This window comes from Symphodus melops, assembly GCF_947650265.1.
Source record: "Symphodus melops genome assembly, chromosome: 14".
Lineage (NCBI taxonomy): Eukaryota > Metazoa > Chordata > Actinopteri > Labriformes > Labridae > Symphodus > Symphodus melops.
In genome coordinates this window covers 20,205,606-20,225,013 of record NC_136704.1, presented here as the reverse complement: position 1 = coordinate 20,225,013, position 19,408 = coordinate 20,205,606, and the positions used below count along the sequence as shown (strand labels likewise).

The 19,408-nt window shown below is 40.7% G+C and overlaps 2 protein-coding genes across 2 annotated transcripts in view; one reads left to right on the top strand and one right to left on the bottom strand.

Moving 5' to 3' along the window:
- Positions 1-19,408, top strand: part of LOC306835356 (SUN domain-containing protein 2-like) — a 355,711-nt gene that overhangs the window by 226,059 nt on the left and 110,244 nt on the right. The window lies entirely within an intron of this gene.
- Positions 1-19,408, bottom strand: part of LOC306835353 (cadherin-12-like) — a 118,153-nt gene that overhangs the window by 56,507 nt on the left and 42,238 nt on the right. Inside the window, exon 2 of the mRNA XM_079361831.1 lies at positions 13,994-14,422. Within this exon, the coding sequence (XP_079217957.1) occupies positions 13,994-14,239 (246 nt within the window). The 5' untranslated portion in view covers positions 14,240-14,422. The remainder of the gene's footprint in view (positions 1-13,993; positions 14,423-19,408) is intronic.

Genomic DNA, 19,408 nt, shown 5'->3' with positions numbered 1-19,408 from the left:
TTTTGGCTGTCAACAGTGTGGTTTGGTTTTTTTGAGTGTTGTTGCCCTCAGGTGTTCCCCATGCAACTTGTGCTTCCAGGGTTTTCCAGTCTTTTAATAAAACCCTGTGCGTTGCAGTTTACCCCATGTTATAGACACATAGTGAAAAGAAGGATTTTGCAAACAAGATGAGATTTTTTTGTGTGTGAGTGTTCACTGATATTCCATCTTGCTTGCTGCTGTCTCCAAGTCGTGTAATCTCGTGCAATCCATTTTGGAAAATCGACAGCATCACTTGTAACTGATTTTTCTCAAGAGTTTAGTGAAGCTGACTGTTTCAGACCGTTGAAAGGCAAAAAGAGAGTTTGTCTCTTTGTTGTAGCACATCAGAGTGACTGTTCTAATGATGGCATCATAACAGGGTACTCAATTTATCACACACACACACACACACACACACACACACACACACACACACAGTGATGCACACAGCGATAAAATACCAACCACCTGACAGTGAAGTTTATACCTTGTAGAGCTGAATAAACATATTAGTGAAAAATTAAGCATTGTCAGCTGCTTTGTTGTTTCACTTGCACAGCAAAGCATCTGTTTAGATGATTGCATAATGTTGTTCAGTTAGTGATAATAGCTGGTGATAGCCATCATTTGTCATGCCATTGATATCAGAAAGGGACACAGTGAACCTGTTACAGGAAGTGTCCCTAACGCATGTACATTACTTTCTGTTAACTCTTGACTGGCTCCACTACTTCATGTGCATGTTGCGTTCAATCACATACTGTCAGTTGCTGTCTCAACATAGTCACACAGTGTGCTCTGTCTGCTAGCTCCTTACAAGTTTCCCAATACGCCATTTAACAGTAATTTGAAGGTGTGACTCGACATTCACCACAGCTTCTTATGACTCTCTGGTGCGACTTGATTGTGGGCTGTAGTCAGTCACGGTGACTTGCATGATGGTCCAGCTGCTGAGATTTAGCATTGAGTTCATGTAGCCGCAGGCTAAAGCAGAGGTCTGAACATCAAATAGCTTTGAATGCATGCGCAGGCATTCTCTTAAAAAATAAACCAATTTCAACGAGTCATGCCCGACTGAATTTTCTTCTTCTTTTTTTTAATTCATGTCCGCCATTTTCTTTCTGAGTCTATGATCCGATTGATTAAATATGGGATTGAATTTGATTGACTCCATTACAGGCATTTCCTTAAAAAGTGATCTAATGTGCTTGAACTAATCACAAAATAGATCATAGAGGCTTGATCTTTTGTTTGTAGTTGAGAAACAGAAATCCACAATTCTCCCCGCGTTCATTCATACACTGAATCATTATGATTCATGCATTAGTTAAGCATTGCTGTGTTTGAATGTGTATATGTGCTACACTCCTAAAAGGCCTTTGAAGGCGGAGTGAAACAGCCTGTTCAGTCCTGCTCGCATTCTTGTACGAAAAGGAGCTGGATGGGGAATTAGTATTCTTTGCAATGTGGGCAGACTCATCCATTTGTGTCCTACTGAATAAATTATGACTTTGTATTTGTGATTAATAGGGTGTTTACAGTCGGTCGGCCTTTGACAGGAGAAAGAAAGAAATAACTTGGACTGTATTTTCCACATTTGCAGTTTATTCAATAGGAGCATTACCCGAGAGACACACCTGCAAAATTGATTCGCAACTGCACAATTAAAGATGAGAAAGAAATGCAAATTTCAAAAGAATAGGAACGTTGCCTCATTAATTATGAGTACAAATGGACTGATATTAATTAGAAATTCCATTACTCCAACAATGGTAATCAATTGCGTGAAAAAAAGGGGGGATTGCTTTTAACGGAAAAAAAAAAAAACAACCATCAGGGCTCAGTAGATAGAAGTTCTACACACAACCTGTTCAACGGTGTGAAAAAGAAACTGAAGCAATTTACTAATGAGATGAAAAATTATCCTTTATTGTAACCGTTGTTTTCAATGTTCACCGCACAAACCAACACAGCTGACAGGCTGCAGAATTCCAATGAAGATGAAACTGATTATTTAAATCCAGACACAGCAAACATACATTTGGTTAACATGTTGCATGTGCACGATGACTGCCAGGGAGACAGCATGACGATATGCGCCCATATTACAGTGAGAATGACTTAAAACTCAATTTTTCATGATTGAGGCATAATTAGCAAGATGCTCGGCATGGGGTAACAGTCTACATGGCAGCTATAAAAAAAGACCCAGGTAGTGCGAGGAACTGAGATCTCTGCGACAATCCAAACTCGCGCCATCTGTTTGAGTAATTATGTTTGCTTTCAGTCTTCCCCCCCCCCCCCCCCCCCCGTCTCCCAAAGTGATTGCTCTATGTACACAACTTCTCAAGGCGCCACAGCGACTGCATTTTACATTTACATTTTGAGGCAGGTAGACGACATCTGTTAAAATGGATGTTGCAGTAATCATAAAACACTTCAGTCTCTCTCGATTTGAACGTTTTCAATGTTCATGGCTTTTTTCGGCGTGAGTAAAAAACAAAGTCTGAATTTCCACACTTGTCCCTCTAATGCCATCGTTCTCTTTTCTGGAAGAATTCAGGCGATGCAGATGGTTATAGCGAGTGCATCAGCAGTGTTGTCAAATACATATATCTGCAGGCCCATTCCTCATCGCCTATCAGTGCAAAAAAAAAAGAAAATGCTGCTCAACTGCTGGTGCAAAAGAGAATATGAATATTGTGCTTCACATGGAAATTCTTGGCTCCATAGGGAGGATGGTGTCTCCTGTTACTGTCGGGACACCGAGCACATGGGTTCCTCATCGGCCATGCACTAAACCCGCATATTGATTAATTTGAGTGATTTCAGACGAGAATGTAACCAACCTCTGTAGAAAATGCTGTAATTGGATTTCCGCGACCAGGATTATGTGGAGCCCCTCTCAGGGATGCATACGGAAGCAGCAACTCGTAGCTGATAGCGAGCCAACATTGTTGCTCGTATGGCACAGCAACAAATAAACCAAGAGCACGTACAGTAAACACTCTGAAAAGGGAAACTTGTTCATCTCGTGTTAAAATACAATTAAGTGAACCAGTGGATTATAGATGCATTCAAAAGGATTAGATCTACACTATGCTGCAGAAGTCTGTGCCATTGCTGCACCATAGTGCTCAGTATTTGAAAGCTTCCACTGACTTCTTCTGAATGTGTTGTCCATTGAGATAAGTAAGAGCACAGAGTCCCAGGAGGTGAAGGCTGAAAAGTTGAGCGGGAGCCATGTTCAGAAGCTGTTGGCAAACAAGAGGTCTGCTGATGTAGTGTTTGAGGTCACAGTAAGGTCAGTCAAAAGGTCTCTTTCCTTGTCAAGGGTCAACTGCAATCAGTAGTATCATTTACTGTGAGAGCCACAGTGCTCTGTTGAACATTTGGCCTGTGTTCTTCATTCAGAAATCACTGAACGTAAGCAAAAGATAGACTGCTCTTTTTTGAAGTGTTTTCTTTGATATATCAACGTTATATTAAAATGCCATCTGCCTACAGTATGGTAAGGATTTACTTGAATTGGGTTCAACATCAGCCTCCATCATAGCTTTTTCACAAGAGCCGCTCAAAGCTGCAGTTATTCAAACCACATCTCCAATTAACTTTCACATTCTACAGCTTACAGAATAAACAAACTCACGTTTCCTTTAACCCCCCTCGTCAAAACTCGAGGTCCCCCCCCCATGGGTCCCAAGCCCCCCCCTTGTGAATCACTGGGGGACCCTAAAGTCTCTTACAAACATGAACACACATCTCACATTTTTTCTTAAACCATAGCTTGTTAATAGAGCAATATTTTCAATTTGCGTTATCTTCATGTCCCCTTACTGGTGCCTTGAGACCATTTATTGTAGATTTATTATTCTATAAGAAGAAATTGATTGTGATCCAAACACAGCGGATAATGCTTTAAGCAAGGCCAGGGAACATTTCTCCCATCAGAATTCCTTCTCCATGCTGATAATTAGTGGCAATAACTCTTTGAAGATCGGAGCTCTGCATGCATCCACAGCTTACAGCCGTCTTCACTTTCTTTCTCTCTGTGCTTCATCTACACCTTCAATCCAACAACCATGCTCTCCTATCAAACCCAGCAGTGGGATGACGTGTGCGACATGTCGGCAGCATGGTGTTGAGTTGTGGGTGGCTCAAAGGCTTTGCATTGTCGGGCCAGAGCCATGCACCATATCTACTGCTCCTGCTTTGCTAGTGGGTTTGCAGGTATAGTCATATTTGTGGGTTGCTGAAGGAAGACAAAAAAAACAACAACACTGTGTCAAATGCTGCAAGCTTATTATAGCTGATCGATATTGGCTTGCGAACCATTTCTTTGCTGCTGACAGCACCAGAGCTCGCTATCTGGGTTGTGTCACGCCTCAGTCAGGTAATAGGGACGGAGGGAAAAAATGCACACATATACACTGGAGACTATAGATATGCAACAACAGGAAATGTGTATGGATGTGTTTGTGTGAGTGAGTGAGTGAATGAGTGAGAGTGAGAGAGAGAGAGAGAGAGAGAGAGAGAGTGAGACACACACACACACACACACACACACACACAGCGGAACAGCCAAATGGGTAGATTGACAGATATAGCCTTGGATGTGTGACAACAGACAGACGCCGCTGAGTTGTATTCACCTCTGAAACTGTATTAGCTCCATTCAGTACCTCTTACATCTCACCTTCAGCTATAAACAGGCATTTATCTGATAATAGACTGCTGTATTTACTCCTCATAGATGAATCAAGTTTGTAACCAACATGAACAATCTGTTAAACTAAGCGTATTCAGAAAGCAGCTGCTTCTTCACACACGACTAAAAACATTCTGTTTTCACGCGAGGCTTTTTTTTTTTTTTTCTTTTTGCATATGATTTAACCTGCTGTAAGGATGATTTTTGACACATCACATTAATGTACATGATTGTTATTAATCTTAGAGCCTGGGGTTAAGGCTTGATTCCCTTTTCTCATATCACACTTGATTAAACAATATATTGATATTGATACAACATACAGATTGCAATTTTCTAGCCAGAAACCGGCGGCACTATTGGCCATCAATGTCAAGGAGCAAATGGAAAATGTTGACCACGGTCATAAGTGATAAAGATTGGGGCATTAGCACACCGTTTGGAAATATGATCCATGCAATTCAGGAGAAAAGTCCATTAGCCATGATGACAAAATGTATGAAACATATTACTTCGGCAGGACAGATGAATGGCATCATTAGAGTTTTATTTCAGCTGTTCTCTTCGGGATTTGTCGCAACATTCATCATCAACATACATTACAATTGTAAATGTTCTCAACCTCTTAATATGCTCTAACGAGCAGCTGAATCACCAGCCGCCTTCGTGCATTACCTCCAAGAGGGCAATCGTTTCCAATTACTTTGCTTTTGGCAGTGAATTACTTGGGCAACAAATTTCCAGATGAATTTAAGCATAGGGTCATGTAAGATGATTTTTCTATTTTTTTTTTTTACATTTATTAAAGATTTCCTTAGAATATATTATTTAGACACAAATACCAATATTTTTTGAGTGTCGAGACATTGGTGCTTAATTAAAATAATCCAAATTGATCCAATCCAAAATGTCTGAATGGGACTTTCTCCAGTGTTTTCCCCCCGTCCAATTAAGAACAAAAAAAGTAAAGACAGAAAGTCCAAGATGGACAAAACCATCTGCAACATTTTCTTTTGTTTGTTCACCCCACTGTGTTCTAACAAGAACAACCTAAACAGGACTCCAGTCACTTGTATTGTTCTCTGTGCCAGTTTGTTTCTGACCACTGCACCAGAGAAGAAGATATATTTAGGACAGCTTTGTAAGGTGCAGCTCAACATCTGTGAACCCTTTCTCTCCAATTACACAGTTGTGTGCACATCCAAGGGGGAACAAGCCCTTGAAAGACAAAGCAGCGTACCTTACAGGAAGCCTTATGCTTCTATTTTGTAAAACCTGTGGTCTAATAAGAGAAACATTCCTGCGTCCCTGAAGCTCCTAGAGATAAAATAGTCTTAATGATACCATAACCTTATGAACCAGTACTCGGGTAGATGCTGGTTTTACATTTTTTTTCATCAGTACTGTGGTTCTGAATAATAGCAGTCTTCAAATCTCAGTTCTGAATGAAATGACAAGTGATGGTAACATACAGTATGACTCTGGGTGAGAGCTTGCCATGAGTCTGTAGGAACTGACGCTTGGCTGTTTTGCATTTTTCCAATCTAGTTGTTCTTGTTAGCCGTGATGGTAACTTGTTCTCTGACTTGACAAACACCATCAGTTCGTGGAAGCCTTCTCCTTCCGTGAAGCTTCACGGGAGCTTGCTGCGCCCGTAGTTTGAATCGAGCTGAAGCTTTAGAAGTTACAGCTCCTGTGTACGGTTTATTACTGTCTTACTGAGTATTTTCAGATATAGGGAAAGCCAAAAAGCTCAGTTACACGTGTAACGCTAACTTAGTTGAACTGTTGTAGCTTTTAAGAACAAGTGCATGAGTAATGAAATGTTACCCAGATAATAACGTCTAGAATCATACACATACATCGCATCTGTAACGCAATCTGGTGCACATTCTCTAAAAAGTCAGTCTTGTCATGATTAAATGAGAAATGGCTTTGAATTGAGGATTTTGAGAGCTGTGATTAAAAAACCTAACATCTCAAAGTATAACTCCTCTTATTAAATAATTGTTCGAACACTTAAGTTCACTGTCAGTTGATCACTCATATTGGTACCTGAGTGCTATGTTCACCCATCTCAGTGATTGCACTATTGTTGTGTCAAACAGCTGATTATTGTATCACGCTTGTCATGGACGGATCAGCCACATTATTATGTGCCACTTTCCTTTGGCCTTGAATGTGTAGGAGCTTTGCTAAGCGGCAGTTCACTGAATGGATCTACGACATAGAACAGCGTGAAGCAATCAAGTTATAAAGCTGGGGATTTTGGAGTCGATGGTAATTAAAAGCTTGCTTGCAATAAATCCCACTGCAGTATTATACAACACTGACTGTCATCATCACGGTGTATAAACACGTTTGCTGCTTTTATACGACCCCTTCAGGTTTTCAGGCGTTTTACAGCGAAAATTTCAAAGCATTTAAACCGAACCATATTTAACGACGCGGAACGCGCTATCCACTAGCAAAGGCTGGTAAATTTCATATTGTCAGGTGATGGAATCTCTCTTTGTAAGGGCCTGGTGCATACGTCTTGTTGGACAAAAGGTTTTTATGACCTTCTTACAGGTCCTCATTGAAAGATTAAATTGCGGGCTTCACATCAGTAATAAATCTCGGCCAGGTGTGGGGTGGGGATCAGGAGGAAGAGCCATCAATAAAAAGAGGGATGGTCATTTCTTGTCAGGCGGGAAGCGGGGGGAGAATAAACAAGTTGTAGGAGAAAACAGGGCTGCCCTTTCCACAGAAAGTGGTTTATTGACTTGTATTTAAATGAGCGACCTTTTGTCTGCAAGTGTGAGAAAAGGGGCATTGGAGCATGCCACTGCCTGCCGTCACATGCTCTGTATTGCATGAAAAGGTCCTGAGAGACCTTTTTGTACCTTTCGTATAACGGGCCCAAAGTGTGACACTCCCTCAATTGATTGGATATATCATTAACCTTTAGTGCATTAGCTGTTATGGCCATAATGTTTGCTTTCTGAGCTTAATGGCTGCAGTGTTTTTCTTAGGCCATGCATTTACCGCATTTGTTTAATTTGTTCTATTCCCTGTTTTTTGACAGTCTCACACATTTACCCAGGAATGGTTTAAAAAGGAAACATACTTGGGTGCTGGTGACGCTTTCTGTGGGAGGTAACGCAGCTGAGTCTTTCTGACGTGCAAAGATGTATCTTTAGATGAATCGAGGAATAACGACAGGTTGTCTTTACTGTTGTCCGTGCCCCACTGATGGAACCGCAGATGATAGGCACAAGTGTTCTGTGCATTCTCTTTTGGATCCCTTACTCTGTGTCTATTACCTGTACATTTTCTTTCTTTCTTTTATAAAGGGACTTTCTGGCTAAGAGATTGCTTTGCCCCACCTCCACCCCAAAGAAGCAAACTCCAATGAAAATAATCAGCAGAAATGAGAGGGATTTAGAATAGAGGTCGGCATTCATATCTACATTCAATATCTAATCAAACAGCGGAGTATAACCTAAAGTCCAAATAAAACACCTTCAAGTTTTAGTGGTCAACTCAGCTATTGTCCACAATCACTGTTTTTATCAGTCAACTATTTTTGTAGTCCACCTACTGCACACTGCTATTGACTGGGAGCGTTATGTGAATGTGCCAAATGTCTTCATTTTCAGTGGAGCTGCATATTACCAGCTCAGATGGAGATGGTTTTCAAAAGTTTACACTCTGCACTCCAGTTTTCAAACCTTTGCTTTTTCAGGCACACAAAAAACTCTTGCTGTATAAAAAACAACAAAATAAAAGCCAAACGCAACATGACGTTTGAGCTTTTAGGTGAAGCGGTTGCTGCGCCTGCAATGCTTCACTGTTTATCTAGCACTTACAGGATAAGTTGCAGGTTAAGGAACAGAAATTCTACACAAATCTGAATAAGTAAATATAATGTCATGCATTTTCAAACTTATAAGTTCATAAAAATGTCAGAATGAACAATCGCTGCAAAGATATCTTTCAAATTAATTCATTCAAGGAGAAGACTTAGTCATTTTAAGCACCCTTCGTGCAATGAAAACCACAAATGGAAGCGTGTACATACATTGTGCTCAGGATATGATCTGTATGAATTATAAATTATACGAGGCATCCCATCTTCTTTATTTTTTGCTGCGCTGTAAAGTTCACCCATCCCATGCAAGTGATGGAAAGCCAGAGACATGTTTCTCGTTTGATTGAACCTCTGCTGCCGGAAAACAGTCATTATATTTCTCATCCTTCAAAACGACAAGCAGTTTCTTTTTTAGTGGATTCTGAATTGCCACATTACAATTATTGTAGGGAAAATATGTCAAACAGCGATTCATGACCATTACATACAAATGGAGAGTGTCATGATGCTCAACAGAAAACGCTGCAAAAAATAGCTGCTGAACTCAGCGCAGAGTCTAATCGAGAGTGAGAGGAAGCAGCCTCGCCTGATATACAGCCACACCACTAATGGCAGATTTTTCCTGCAGATAATCAGAGCTCAGCACTGGAAAGGCCTCGGCATTATCTAATTGTGAGTGCAAGGGGTTGTTACATCAACCCCCTTAAGGCCTTTGGGCTTTAATTGCTAATCTGCAATAATGCTGTTGTTGTCAGAGGAAGATTGAAGTTTTCCAACACGGGCGCTCGTATTAAATATGAAATGTTGGCCCTCAAAGTGATTTCTATTCAATATGTTGTTGTGCTTTCTTTGTTTCTCAAGTGACGGAATAATTATGCATCTCTTTTTAAAAATGGTGCAGGAAGACAGTAAAGAAATCGTAATGGTGTGTTTTTTCCCTCTGCTTATTTTGTGTGAAAGGCAATAGGACTTCCAAAGATCTGCTTCGCACTCTGAAGAGTTTGAAACGTTACTTTTGCTTTTTTCCAAAGTACATTTACACTCCTCTACGGACAAGTGTGATTCGGCATGGAGAATTCTAAGTGTGCAAGAGGGATTTAAAACATTTCAACTCAATGCGTAAAAAAAGGAAAATTCTTACTTTTCTGAAGGGGAAATAAAAAAGGGAAGTAGTTGAGTTTGTCTTGAGCAAGGCCTCAGAGCAGCTGCTCACATATTAATGCTGACTGCGGGGACCAGTCGTAGTGCTAAAGACACCGCTGAGCTTTGCCATGACCCTGTTTTCACCTCAGGGAGCAAAGTGGATAAAAAAGTAAGTAGAGTAGCTGCATCTGCTGGTTGTGACAGCAAACTGTTTGTTTGTCGACCACCTTTGTTTGTCTCACCAAGAAACTGTTAGAGCAATGGTGATAAAACCGGCGTGAATATTAAAATCAGTGCTAGTGTGCGTGAAATCAATATGAATTTATTCCTGCACATGTTGTTTTTTCACCGTTAAAACTGTTTCATCTTCAAATTAGGTCGTATACATTACATAATGCATTATGCAGTATAAATTCTTCTAGCATTCTTCTTCTCTTTGTAGTCGTACAATACCACCAAAACAAGTGGAAATGCTGACATTGCAATATTTTTCTACTTGTGTCACAGAGGAAAACAAATGTTGCTTTGCTTGCAGTCATTAATCTGAAGGGGAGCAGAGCGCATGCAAACGTACACAAGCTATGTTAAGTCGTATCTCTCCAACCCTCTCCAATCATAACAGGCCTCATATGATTGCTAAATGACAAGGTTGACTAAAAATAGAAAGACAAGTTTGTCAGCTCTTTGAGTTGAGTTTAAATCTAATTAAATAGACTTAAAAGAAGCTGGCTATGCATTTAGGTTCCATCCGCTTTTCTCTGCCAAAAAGCTGCGTCTTAGATGTGATGTAGAGGTAGTTGACTTATTTTTGATGTCTCCGATTGTTTTAAGTGTCCTTCAATAAAATGAAGAAGATAAAGGAATCTAAGGGAAACAAAGCACAATGTGAAATTGTTAACAGACGAGATGGAATGAAAAATGTCCAAAAAATAGTTTTTTGTAAATGTTGAGGGGGACGCCATCAGTTATCACATCATCATCATCATCAATGGTCGGTCTTGTTTTATTTATGCTATCAAAACGGACAAAATGTTTGCATCTTGTTGGAAATGGGAGTTATGTGGATTTTAATCACCAGCACTAATTAGAATGGATTTGACTGTGGCAATTATAGTTGGCAGTGATGCATTAAATACAGCACTGTAGAACTATATTACATTTTATCATCAAAAGTCAGGATTTGGAAACAAAACTGGTATGGACTTTTATTCTTTTTAAGGCGCTCACAATGTTTTTAAATAATACTGTCTTCTTTTGTTGGCTTATTTGCTCTGGGACGCCAGCAGAGCTTTGCAAAACACACTGACCCAGAGATTCTAACAGGACCTTGAATACGTCCAGATAACGAGGGCTGACTTTTTGCAAAAGTTTGGCAACGTTCACGTCAAACATTTTTGTTCACCTGTTAAACTGATGCAGCACTTAAACTGCTTTAATGAAAGCTAACTCGTCACCGCTCAAATAGAATTTCCAAAAATCAAACCTTTGTCGGTTGGTCAGATTTTGAGTTTCAGTTTGTTTGGATGCAGACAAAATACGATTTAATGATATGATTGACAGAATGCAAATCTACACAGGAGCTTACTGGTTGATCATGTAAAGCGTCAATGTTTGGCTGCAGCCCTGAGGATTGTATTTGTGCTATATAAATACATTAAGTTTAGTAGAATAATGTCTGTGTGAATATAAATGTACAGATCCAAGGAACTCTGGAGGCTTAAACTGCCTCATTCATAATTAAAGCAGTCTATAATGAAGCCCAAGCTGCAATATTTTTAACATTACAGTCTTGGCTGAGTGACCTATGCATGACCTTTCAACATGAAAGAAAATGCCTCCAACATAAGCACATCCATTTTACCTTGAAATATAAAATACATCACATTCTCTGGATGTTTTACATTGTGATTGGTGGGGAGAAAACAAAATGTAGCACTAAAATGATTCTTCATGAACTCTATTGGCAATGACAAGTTTAGTTGAGTTTTTTTTACTGCCTGAAAAAAAAAAAGTTCAAGCTCAAATGCGACCACACAAGTTTTGAAGGATAAAGTCCAGAACACACCATGACAGCAAGCATCACTGCTCTTACTCTATATCATGTTTGTGTTGCTTGGTGATTTTTAAATTATACTAGGAACCAGTTAATACGACTTTCTGCTAACTCTAGTTTGAAAGCAACAAACAAACCAATCAAAACTGCTGAAAACTCCCAACGTTCATTGATGCTGAATGCATAAAAGGGTACAGTGAAGAATATTTCCAAGGGCTGGGTGATATAAAAACATGTTTATTTACCATTTTGGCTTCTAAGGATATTGAAAGAAAACGCGGTTGGGCTGTGTTTTTCTTCTCTTAAAATATATTAGGAAATCCTTTCCTTGATAGCGGTACATTTTTCGAGCACTGCGTTCACATGGATTCAGGCAGCTGGTTAAAAACACCCTCTGGATAGCAAACAAATGGAATGGTAGGATAGCGAAATGATTCTCTACTGGAGGACCTGACAGCCTGTGTTTTGCTCCTTGTGTGCTAAAGCTAGATAATATGCAATTTGCAATTTTATGTCACAGCAGCAGGGCAAGAAGTTAAAATAGGTTAACTTTGGATGGTAATGTTGTCTACCATTTCCGCTGCTCGTATTCTCTGCTGGCCTCACCTAATTTTACCTTCCTGCTCTCATTTGCTAACGTGATTTTGGGTTGTGCCGGCTACTGTCAGAAACCTCTCAGCCCCGCTGTGTCATGTTTAATTCAGCTCCAGCCAAGACGGTGTGTTAAATAATCATGATTTCAATTGACCGGGCTTGAGCTCATGATTTTTTATTTTTTTGTCATTATTGAGCAGCCCTGGCACCTCTCCGGCTCAAATCACTGAAAGACACCTATGTAGTGATATTAGTAATTATTTAGAAAATTACTTCCTGAATTAGTCCAAAGCAGACATCTGCCACTGTTAGGGAAAGTGGCCTCGTCTTGAGGTGCTTCAGCTCTGATACTCTGCAGGTCAATGAATGGAAATCATGTTTACACTCTGGGGTGAATACATTACCACAATTAGACGTTGATGTATTAAAGGACAAGCGTTCATTGCACTAAGACTCACGGTTCATTAGAGTTCATTTATGTGCCTTGAAAATAAAACTATCCTCAATAGGCCTCTGTGATGCAAGACGTGTCATTCACATCCCGCCCGCCCAGTCTCCATTATCCATTTAACGTTCATCCTGTTAGAGCTGCCATCATTTTGAAATTGTCCTGACAAAGGTCCGCGGATCTCATCACCAAATGCTTTTCATACGGCAGAAGAATCAGTCAATTATTTTGAAGCGGAGCAGCCGCCCAGGATTAAGTGACTTAGGAGTGCAGCAGGCAGCCGCCTCCCTCCCCCTGCTTTTAGCCTCTGAGACTTCCACAAACAGCACGGCTTGTCAGGGCTGATTGCGGCGGCACTGGGGCAGATAAGTCAGTCTTACTATTATCCTATGTGAGCTAGGAGTGCCAAATTACAAGTTTAGCCTTAAAACCCCCCAGAGTTTACTTAGGAATGTCTTAAGCCACAGCAGAGAATACAAAATCCGGCACTAAAAAGGCAGATGGACGAGGTTTGAGAGAGGACAAAAAAAAGTGTGTCTGACGGGATGTGTGTATATATCTCAGTACAGGCCATGTTTTTTTTTTTTTTTTTCCCTCTGCTGCCTTTCATTGTTGTCAGCATCTTTTCCGGCTCATAACTGTGATGCTTTGACAGCTTTACAAGGGCTGTAATTTAAATTTATCTCTACCACGCCATCGATTCTCTCACCGCTTCAATGTCATGTGTGTCTGGCTGGTCTAACATAGAAACGGTGGCACAACTCAATTAGCATGTATGGATTTTTCTTTCCATGCCTGAGACCATTTGTATCTTAAAACACTAACAGGCAGGGACACTTTTACAACAAGGGCATTATGAGATAAAGGCTTAAGTCCGGGGGGCAACATGCACAAACTGCAATCGTTGTTGGTTGATTAAGAGATTTGAGATGTATTTGAGTATTTTTTTTTTTATCCAGCTGCAGAAAAAGTTCCCATCAGAAAGTAGTAGAGCAAAACTCTAAACTTCCTCCTTATTAGTGTTCTTACTGTTCCCTTTCTCATCTTTTATCTCCCTCATGTTCTAGCGCTCCCCCCATTTACCACCGATTCAATTTCTCCCAAGCTCCTTACTACGTGATTTATGTCCTCTCTTGCACCATAAAAATATCCGAGAAAAACGAGCCTTTTTACCTTGCCCACATACTGTGGGTCTGACCCCATGTACTCCTCCAGCACGAAGAACTGGTTCCACACCCAGCCCCTTTTGACCCGCTGAAATCCAGCCGCCCCATTCCTCATCGGGCCCACCGAGCTCCTGGCGTGCTCCCTGCCCGTCTTGCTCCGTCCCAGGGGCGTTGAAGGTGCACGAAAAGAAGAGACTGAGCCTTCGTCCACGAGAATCCAAAGGAACAGCAGCAGGCAGTTCCTTGTTAGCATTGGCGATCTGTGAGGTTCAGGTCCCCAAGTTAAAGTCCAGTGACCGGAGCTGAGCCACACTGAAACAACTTCTGAAGGTGGTTTATGGGAAAAGGGGGGCCGTGCCACGTTAGACAATCCCAACAAAAGCAGTTTCCCCTGGGCCTGTCAGGATCCCACTCAGAGATGTATGGAGATCATCACCTGCACGGAGACAAAACAAAATCCAAAGTTCAAAAAGATGGCTCTTTTTTGGATCCCCAATAAAAGCATTACGTTAAAATATGAAGCAGAATTCTTGGTCTCACTGTAAAGATCAAACTGTAGTATGACAGACGGACTGACTGACTGACTATATGTATGCATGTATGTTGGGAAGGTTCCCTCATGGAAATTCAGATTCCAGCAACAGGTAGCACCAAAAACAGGAAAAAGCACTCGGATACAAGAAATCAAATAAAAAGACAAGTGTGTAATACTGTAAATAATAGCAGCATACACTGTACATATCCTGTACACAATAGCAGCAGTGGACATATAAACATTTTTTTAAACTCTTCAACGTTTGTCATTTCCATGGGATATTAAAAACACATAACTGCCCCAGGCTGACAGGAAGTCAAGAAAAGAAGGTTAAAACAGCTTGGTGCTGCTGAGCAACTGGAGATGCTGCAGTCACTCACTTTAAGGACTGCACCTTATTCTTACAGAATAAATAATCCTTGACATTGTACATCCAAAAGCCCTTTCCTGTTTTTGTAACTGTTTAGATTGTTATTAAGATTGTCTGTCCATGGGGCGCCGGGAGTCGTTGGTCCCACGTCGTGTACGGATGCTGTCGCTCTTAAGCTTTGCAGGCCGGGTTCAAGTTCGACCTATGGCTCCTTTCCAGCAAATAACTCCCCACTCTCTCTCTCTCCCTGATTTCCTACTCTATCACTGTCCTGAAGTTCTCACAATAAGAGGAGCATTCCTTCTGTTAAAGCAAACCAGTCTCCCACTGAGAGCCAGAGTCATTCTGCATTGAAGAATGTTCATGTTAGTGGTCTGTTGCCGTCTAAGCTGTCTAGTTTATTTGGCAATTGTTTTGGTTGATTGTAATTTACACCTTAAACACATACATCATACAACAGTACAGCTCAAGAGCTCGGGGCAGACTTAGACTGGACATTCCTTTGGTCTCTGGGGTAAAGTTATGTTTTTGTCAATGGAGTCTGGAAGGATCGGAGAAAGCGTTTGACATTTCTGGTTTTAAGAAATCCTCCTACCTCGAACTATTTCACATTGAAGTTCAAATCAGTTACCTTGTTAAGTCTGAACCTCTGAGTGGCAAAAAACACGAACTTTTAGTACATTCAGTTGATGCAATTTAGCAGATTTTCCTCTAAAGCTTACATTGCAGCCGAAACAGGCCATTTTGAAGCAGCCAGCTAAAGCAATCTGCTGAAACAAATCCAAACCTTTTTAAAGTATCTGCCAAAATATGACCTATATTTAATTCCCTTTGAATAATTTGGTCGGTGACCCGTCTTTGCGCCCACCAAAACACTTGCTTTAGTTTTTAACAGCCCAGTGACAAATCACACTGGCATTCTCAAACATGTCATTAAATCCCTTAATGACTCGCCTGCTGATGTATTACTTCAAAAGTAGACATTTCTCTTGGATGTATGCTCTAATTAGCTAGATTACTCGTCACCATAGTGAACACTGTGACTTTATTTTCGCTGTCAATTATAGGCCACCGCACACGGCGCCACAGACCTGTCAGCTCGTTGATTGCTCAATAGAGGTTGAAAAGTCATGTATTATTTAATGACACTCTAATGAGAGGGTGCTGATATATATTTTTTTCCCCCTTAAAAAACCTAGCGTTTATACGTTTTTTATAAACCCTCTCAGAAAGCTGCTGGAAGACTGTGCAGCAGTGGCTTCATGTTGCAGGCAAGCATGTGGCGATATAACATGACGTGGCTGGCAGTTCATATATCAATTTGACATGCGTGCTGTATGAAATGTGAGCGCAAAGCAGCACGCTCGCAATCATTTCTTTAAGATACTTTGCTCTGTCTCAGACATCATCCCGGCGAGCTGCATAACGCATTTGACAAGCAGCGGCCACGGGAGATTGTTTCGCCTGCCGCAGCCTGTCGTTTGACAGACGTGCATTCTATGAGAGAGGCAACTCAAACAGAAGATTACAAATATATAATCCCGCTAGCAGAAATGCAATTGAATATTTAATCTTTCCTACAATATGTTTTTTTTTTTTTTTTTTTTTTCACGTCTTGTCATGTCTGATAATTTGTGTAAAAAACTGAATTACATTTTCAAAAACCAGTTTACAGCACGTCTTTGACACTATAAAACAAATGCCAAAAAATGTATGCATTTATGACAAAGTCAAATATCCTTCCCAAGGTTCTCGTCTCGGTCGACAGAGCCAGATGCCATGCATCAACACAACGCTAGCCATGTGTCATTTTTCTAAAGGCATTATTCAACCAAATTTCACGTCATACATGTATGATTATTTCAAACAACGCATGTCAGTGTCTCGCAGAGATTTACACTGTACCTGGGAGGTGGAGACTCCACCTCTACGCTTCACTTTTACCATGTGGTGTCACCGCTCAATCAGTGCATTTATAGGAGAGATGCATCAGCTTTAATCTGTCTCTCTTTCTCTCTCTCTTTGTGCAGGATTGTGATTACCGATAACTGAATTACAAAGCTCTCCAATTATTATGCTTTGGCGACTGTAAATATACCTGTCTGCACAGGAGGCCTGCCAGAGTATTGTGTGGGAAGCAATCTATGATGTAAGGTTGTAAAATGTAGTAGAATCAAGCCCTTTGTGCAAAACGTTAACTGTTAGTGAATTTAACAGTTCGTCTTCAGGTAATTGCTGCATTTTGTTTTCGGCTGCAATTTTGTAATTATGACATAATTTATCAAATAGCAGTGAAATGGAAATCATTTAAATTGCCTGTTAAATATTTTGCTTCAGCACGCTATGGTTTGGGACACAGAACTAGACGGTCTCCAACTGATGTAAGTGATAAAAAGAACTGAATCACATTTTTAATGTCGCTGAAAACGCCATTTGTCTGATGTAGTTACTTTACAGGAGTGAGCGTTATTATCCATCAAGCTCGAGAAGTCAAAACAACATTAGTACGGAATGATTCATCCTTATTGGGTGTGTAATTGCTTCACGGAAAACATTTATAACAACAACAAAAAAAAAAGAAGCTAATGTTTTGCATTACACGGGGTAACAAGAGTCCAAGTCGCTCAGTCTGAAAACTTTTTTCTCTGTGACCTGCAACATCTCAGCTGAGGCTGGAAGAGGAAGTTTAAAAATCCATAAAAAAATGAAGTGAACTATTTTGTCTGTATCTTGAGTGCCAGGTGGTCTATGTTTGGACAAGTACTCCAATTTTATAATTAATAGGACTTTGAAATGTGATTGTGTCATCCATTACTCAGCCCAAAGCATACAATAACAATAAATAATACAGAAGCAACCTCATTTGTTAAGCCTCATTCATTACTGGGCAAACAGCTATTTCACTGGTGCTGTTCACACCTTGTTTGCAGTCCTGACTGCCCGATCAACACACAGTCATTCAGCCCCGGCCTTGTTTGGAGACACTTAATTGTGCCGAAAAAAACAAGAGACTGGAACCACGAATGGTTGGATTGACGAATGGAGCTAATGGTTTCCACACCTGGTTTATTGTTCCTCTCTTCCCCTCCTAATGCACTTATAAGCTGTACAGTAATGGAAGACAGCGTGCCTCTAATTTCATAAGCGGAGCCCTCATTGACATCATTGTCTTTGATTAATTATACAGACTTGGAACACCGGCTTCAGAGAGAGCGATTACTCTAGCAAGGTTACGCCGTGCACCCAGAACCATTTATTCTCTCTGTCACCGCAGTATCTTAAAAGTCAGAACTGATCTGCAAAGTTCTCCGTGCAAAATTGGCAGGAACTATCTTGACACGGGTCAGACATGCTTCTCCCCGCGGGTCACTCCTCATTTAGCATTGACATAATGGAAAATGACGGTTCCCATAATTCCTGCAAAATCACGCCTCTGCCACTGTACGGCCCTGGGAGGGCTTGATGCATATTTTATGAGATAAGTTCATTAGCATGTGTCGGGGGCTTCGGTTTGCGAGCCCTGACCCGTGCGTCTACTTCAGATAGCACGACGCAGTGGGCTGACAGCATTCTCACACATCACCTTCAATAATCAAAGAGCATATGGCGAGCCGATCTGCCGCTGCAGATTACCACCCACGAGAGACTCCCACAGAAAGTTATTACTCGTCAAGGCTGCCATAAACATGACAAACAAATAAGAAGGCATTAACTCCTGGAATAGAGGGGAGAAATTAGTCATCCAGATCAAGTTCTTGTTTTGCATACACTTGATTTCTCGCTGTAAATGTGTGCGGAGACAAGTTCTGTTTTTCTCCTTATTTAACTACGAGTGTCTGTGGCGTTGAGTACCACCCGTCACACAGAGACGAGAAGAACTCACAGTTGGTTTGATAAGGTTATAGACCTGCTTACATTTACACAAGAATAAAAACCATCAAGGATTTACCAAAGGAGGCTTTTGAAATGTATTTTAAAAAAAAGGATGTGACTCACATTTGAAGCAGAATCATATAAATAGATTCCTTGAAGATAGACAATGTAATACTTTTATTTGGATTAAATCAAGTCAGTCCCTTGCTCAGTCAGTTTTAAGGCTTTATTTCACATTGAAGTCTTACAACTAAATCAGTTCACTGGAAGAAAAAAAAAAGGAACAGCAGCTGCACAGCAGCGGGAAATGACTACAAACATTATATACTGTAAAATCCTGAAAAGAACACCAGCATATGAGAAGCTGGCTGTTTTGAGGGTCCGCCAGAGGGAGGGAAAAAAGGTGTAAACTGTCTCCTTGTGTGATGATCTACATAGTGTACAACTAAAGTCTACAACATGCATTTCCTGTGCAGCTTTGTATCTGCGTTCTCCATGTGGAGCTTGCACTCCTTCTAGCTGCAGGTATGTTGAAGTTCAAGCCCACGGCACCACCTATATGTTCCACTGCCCACACTGAGTCTAAATATCAAACCAGCACTTATCCAAATTTACTGAACAGTATACCACCACTATCTTTGGAT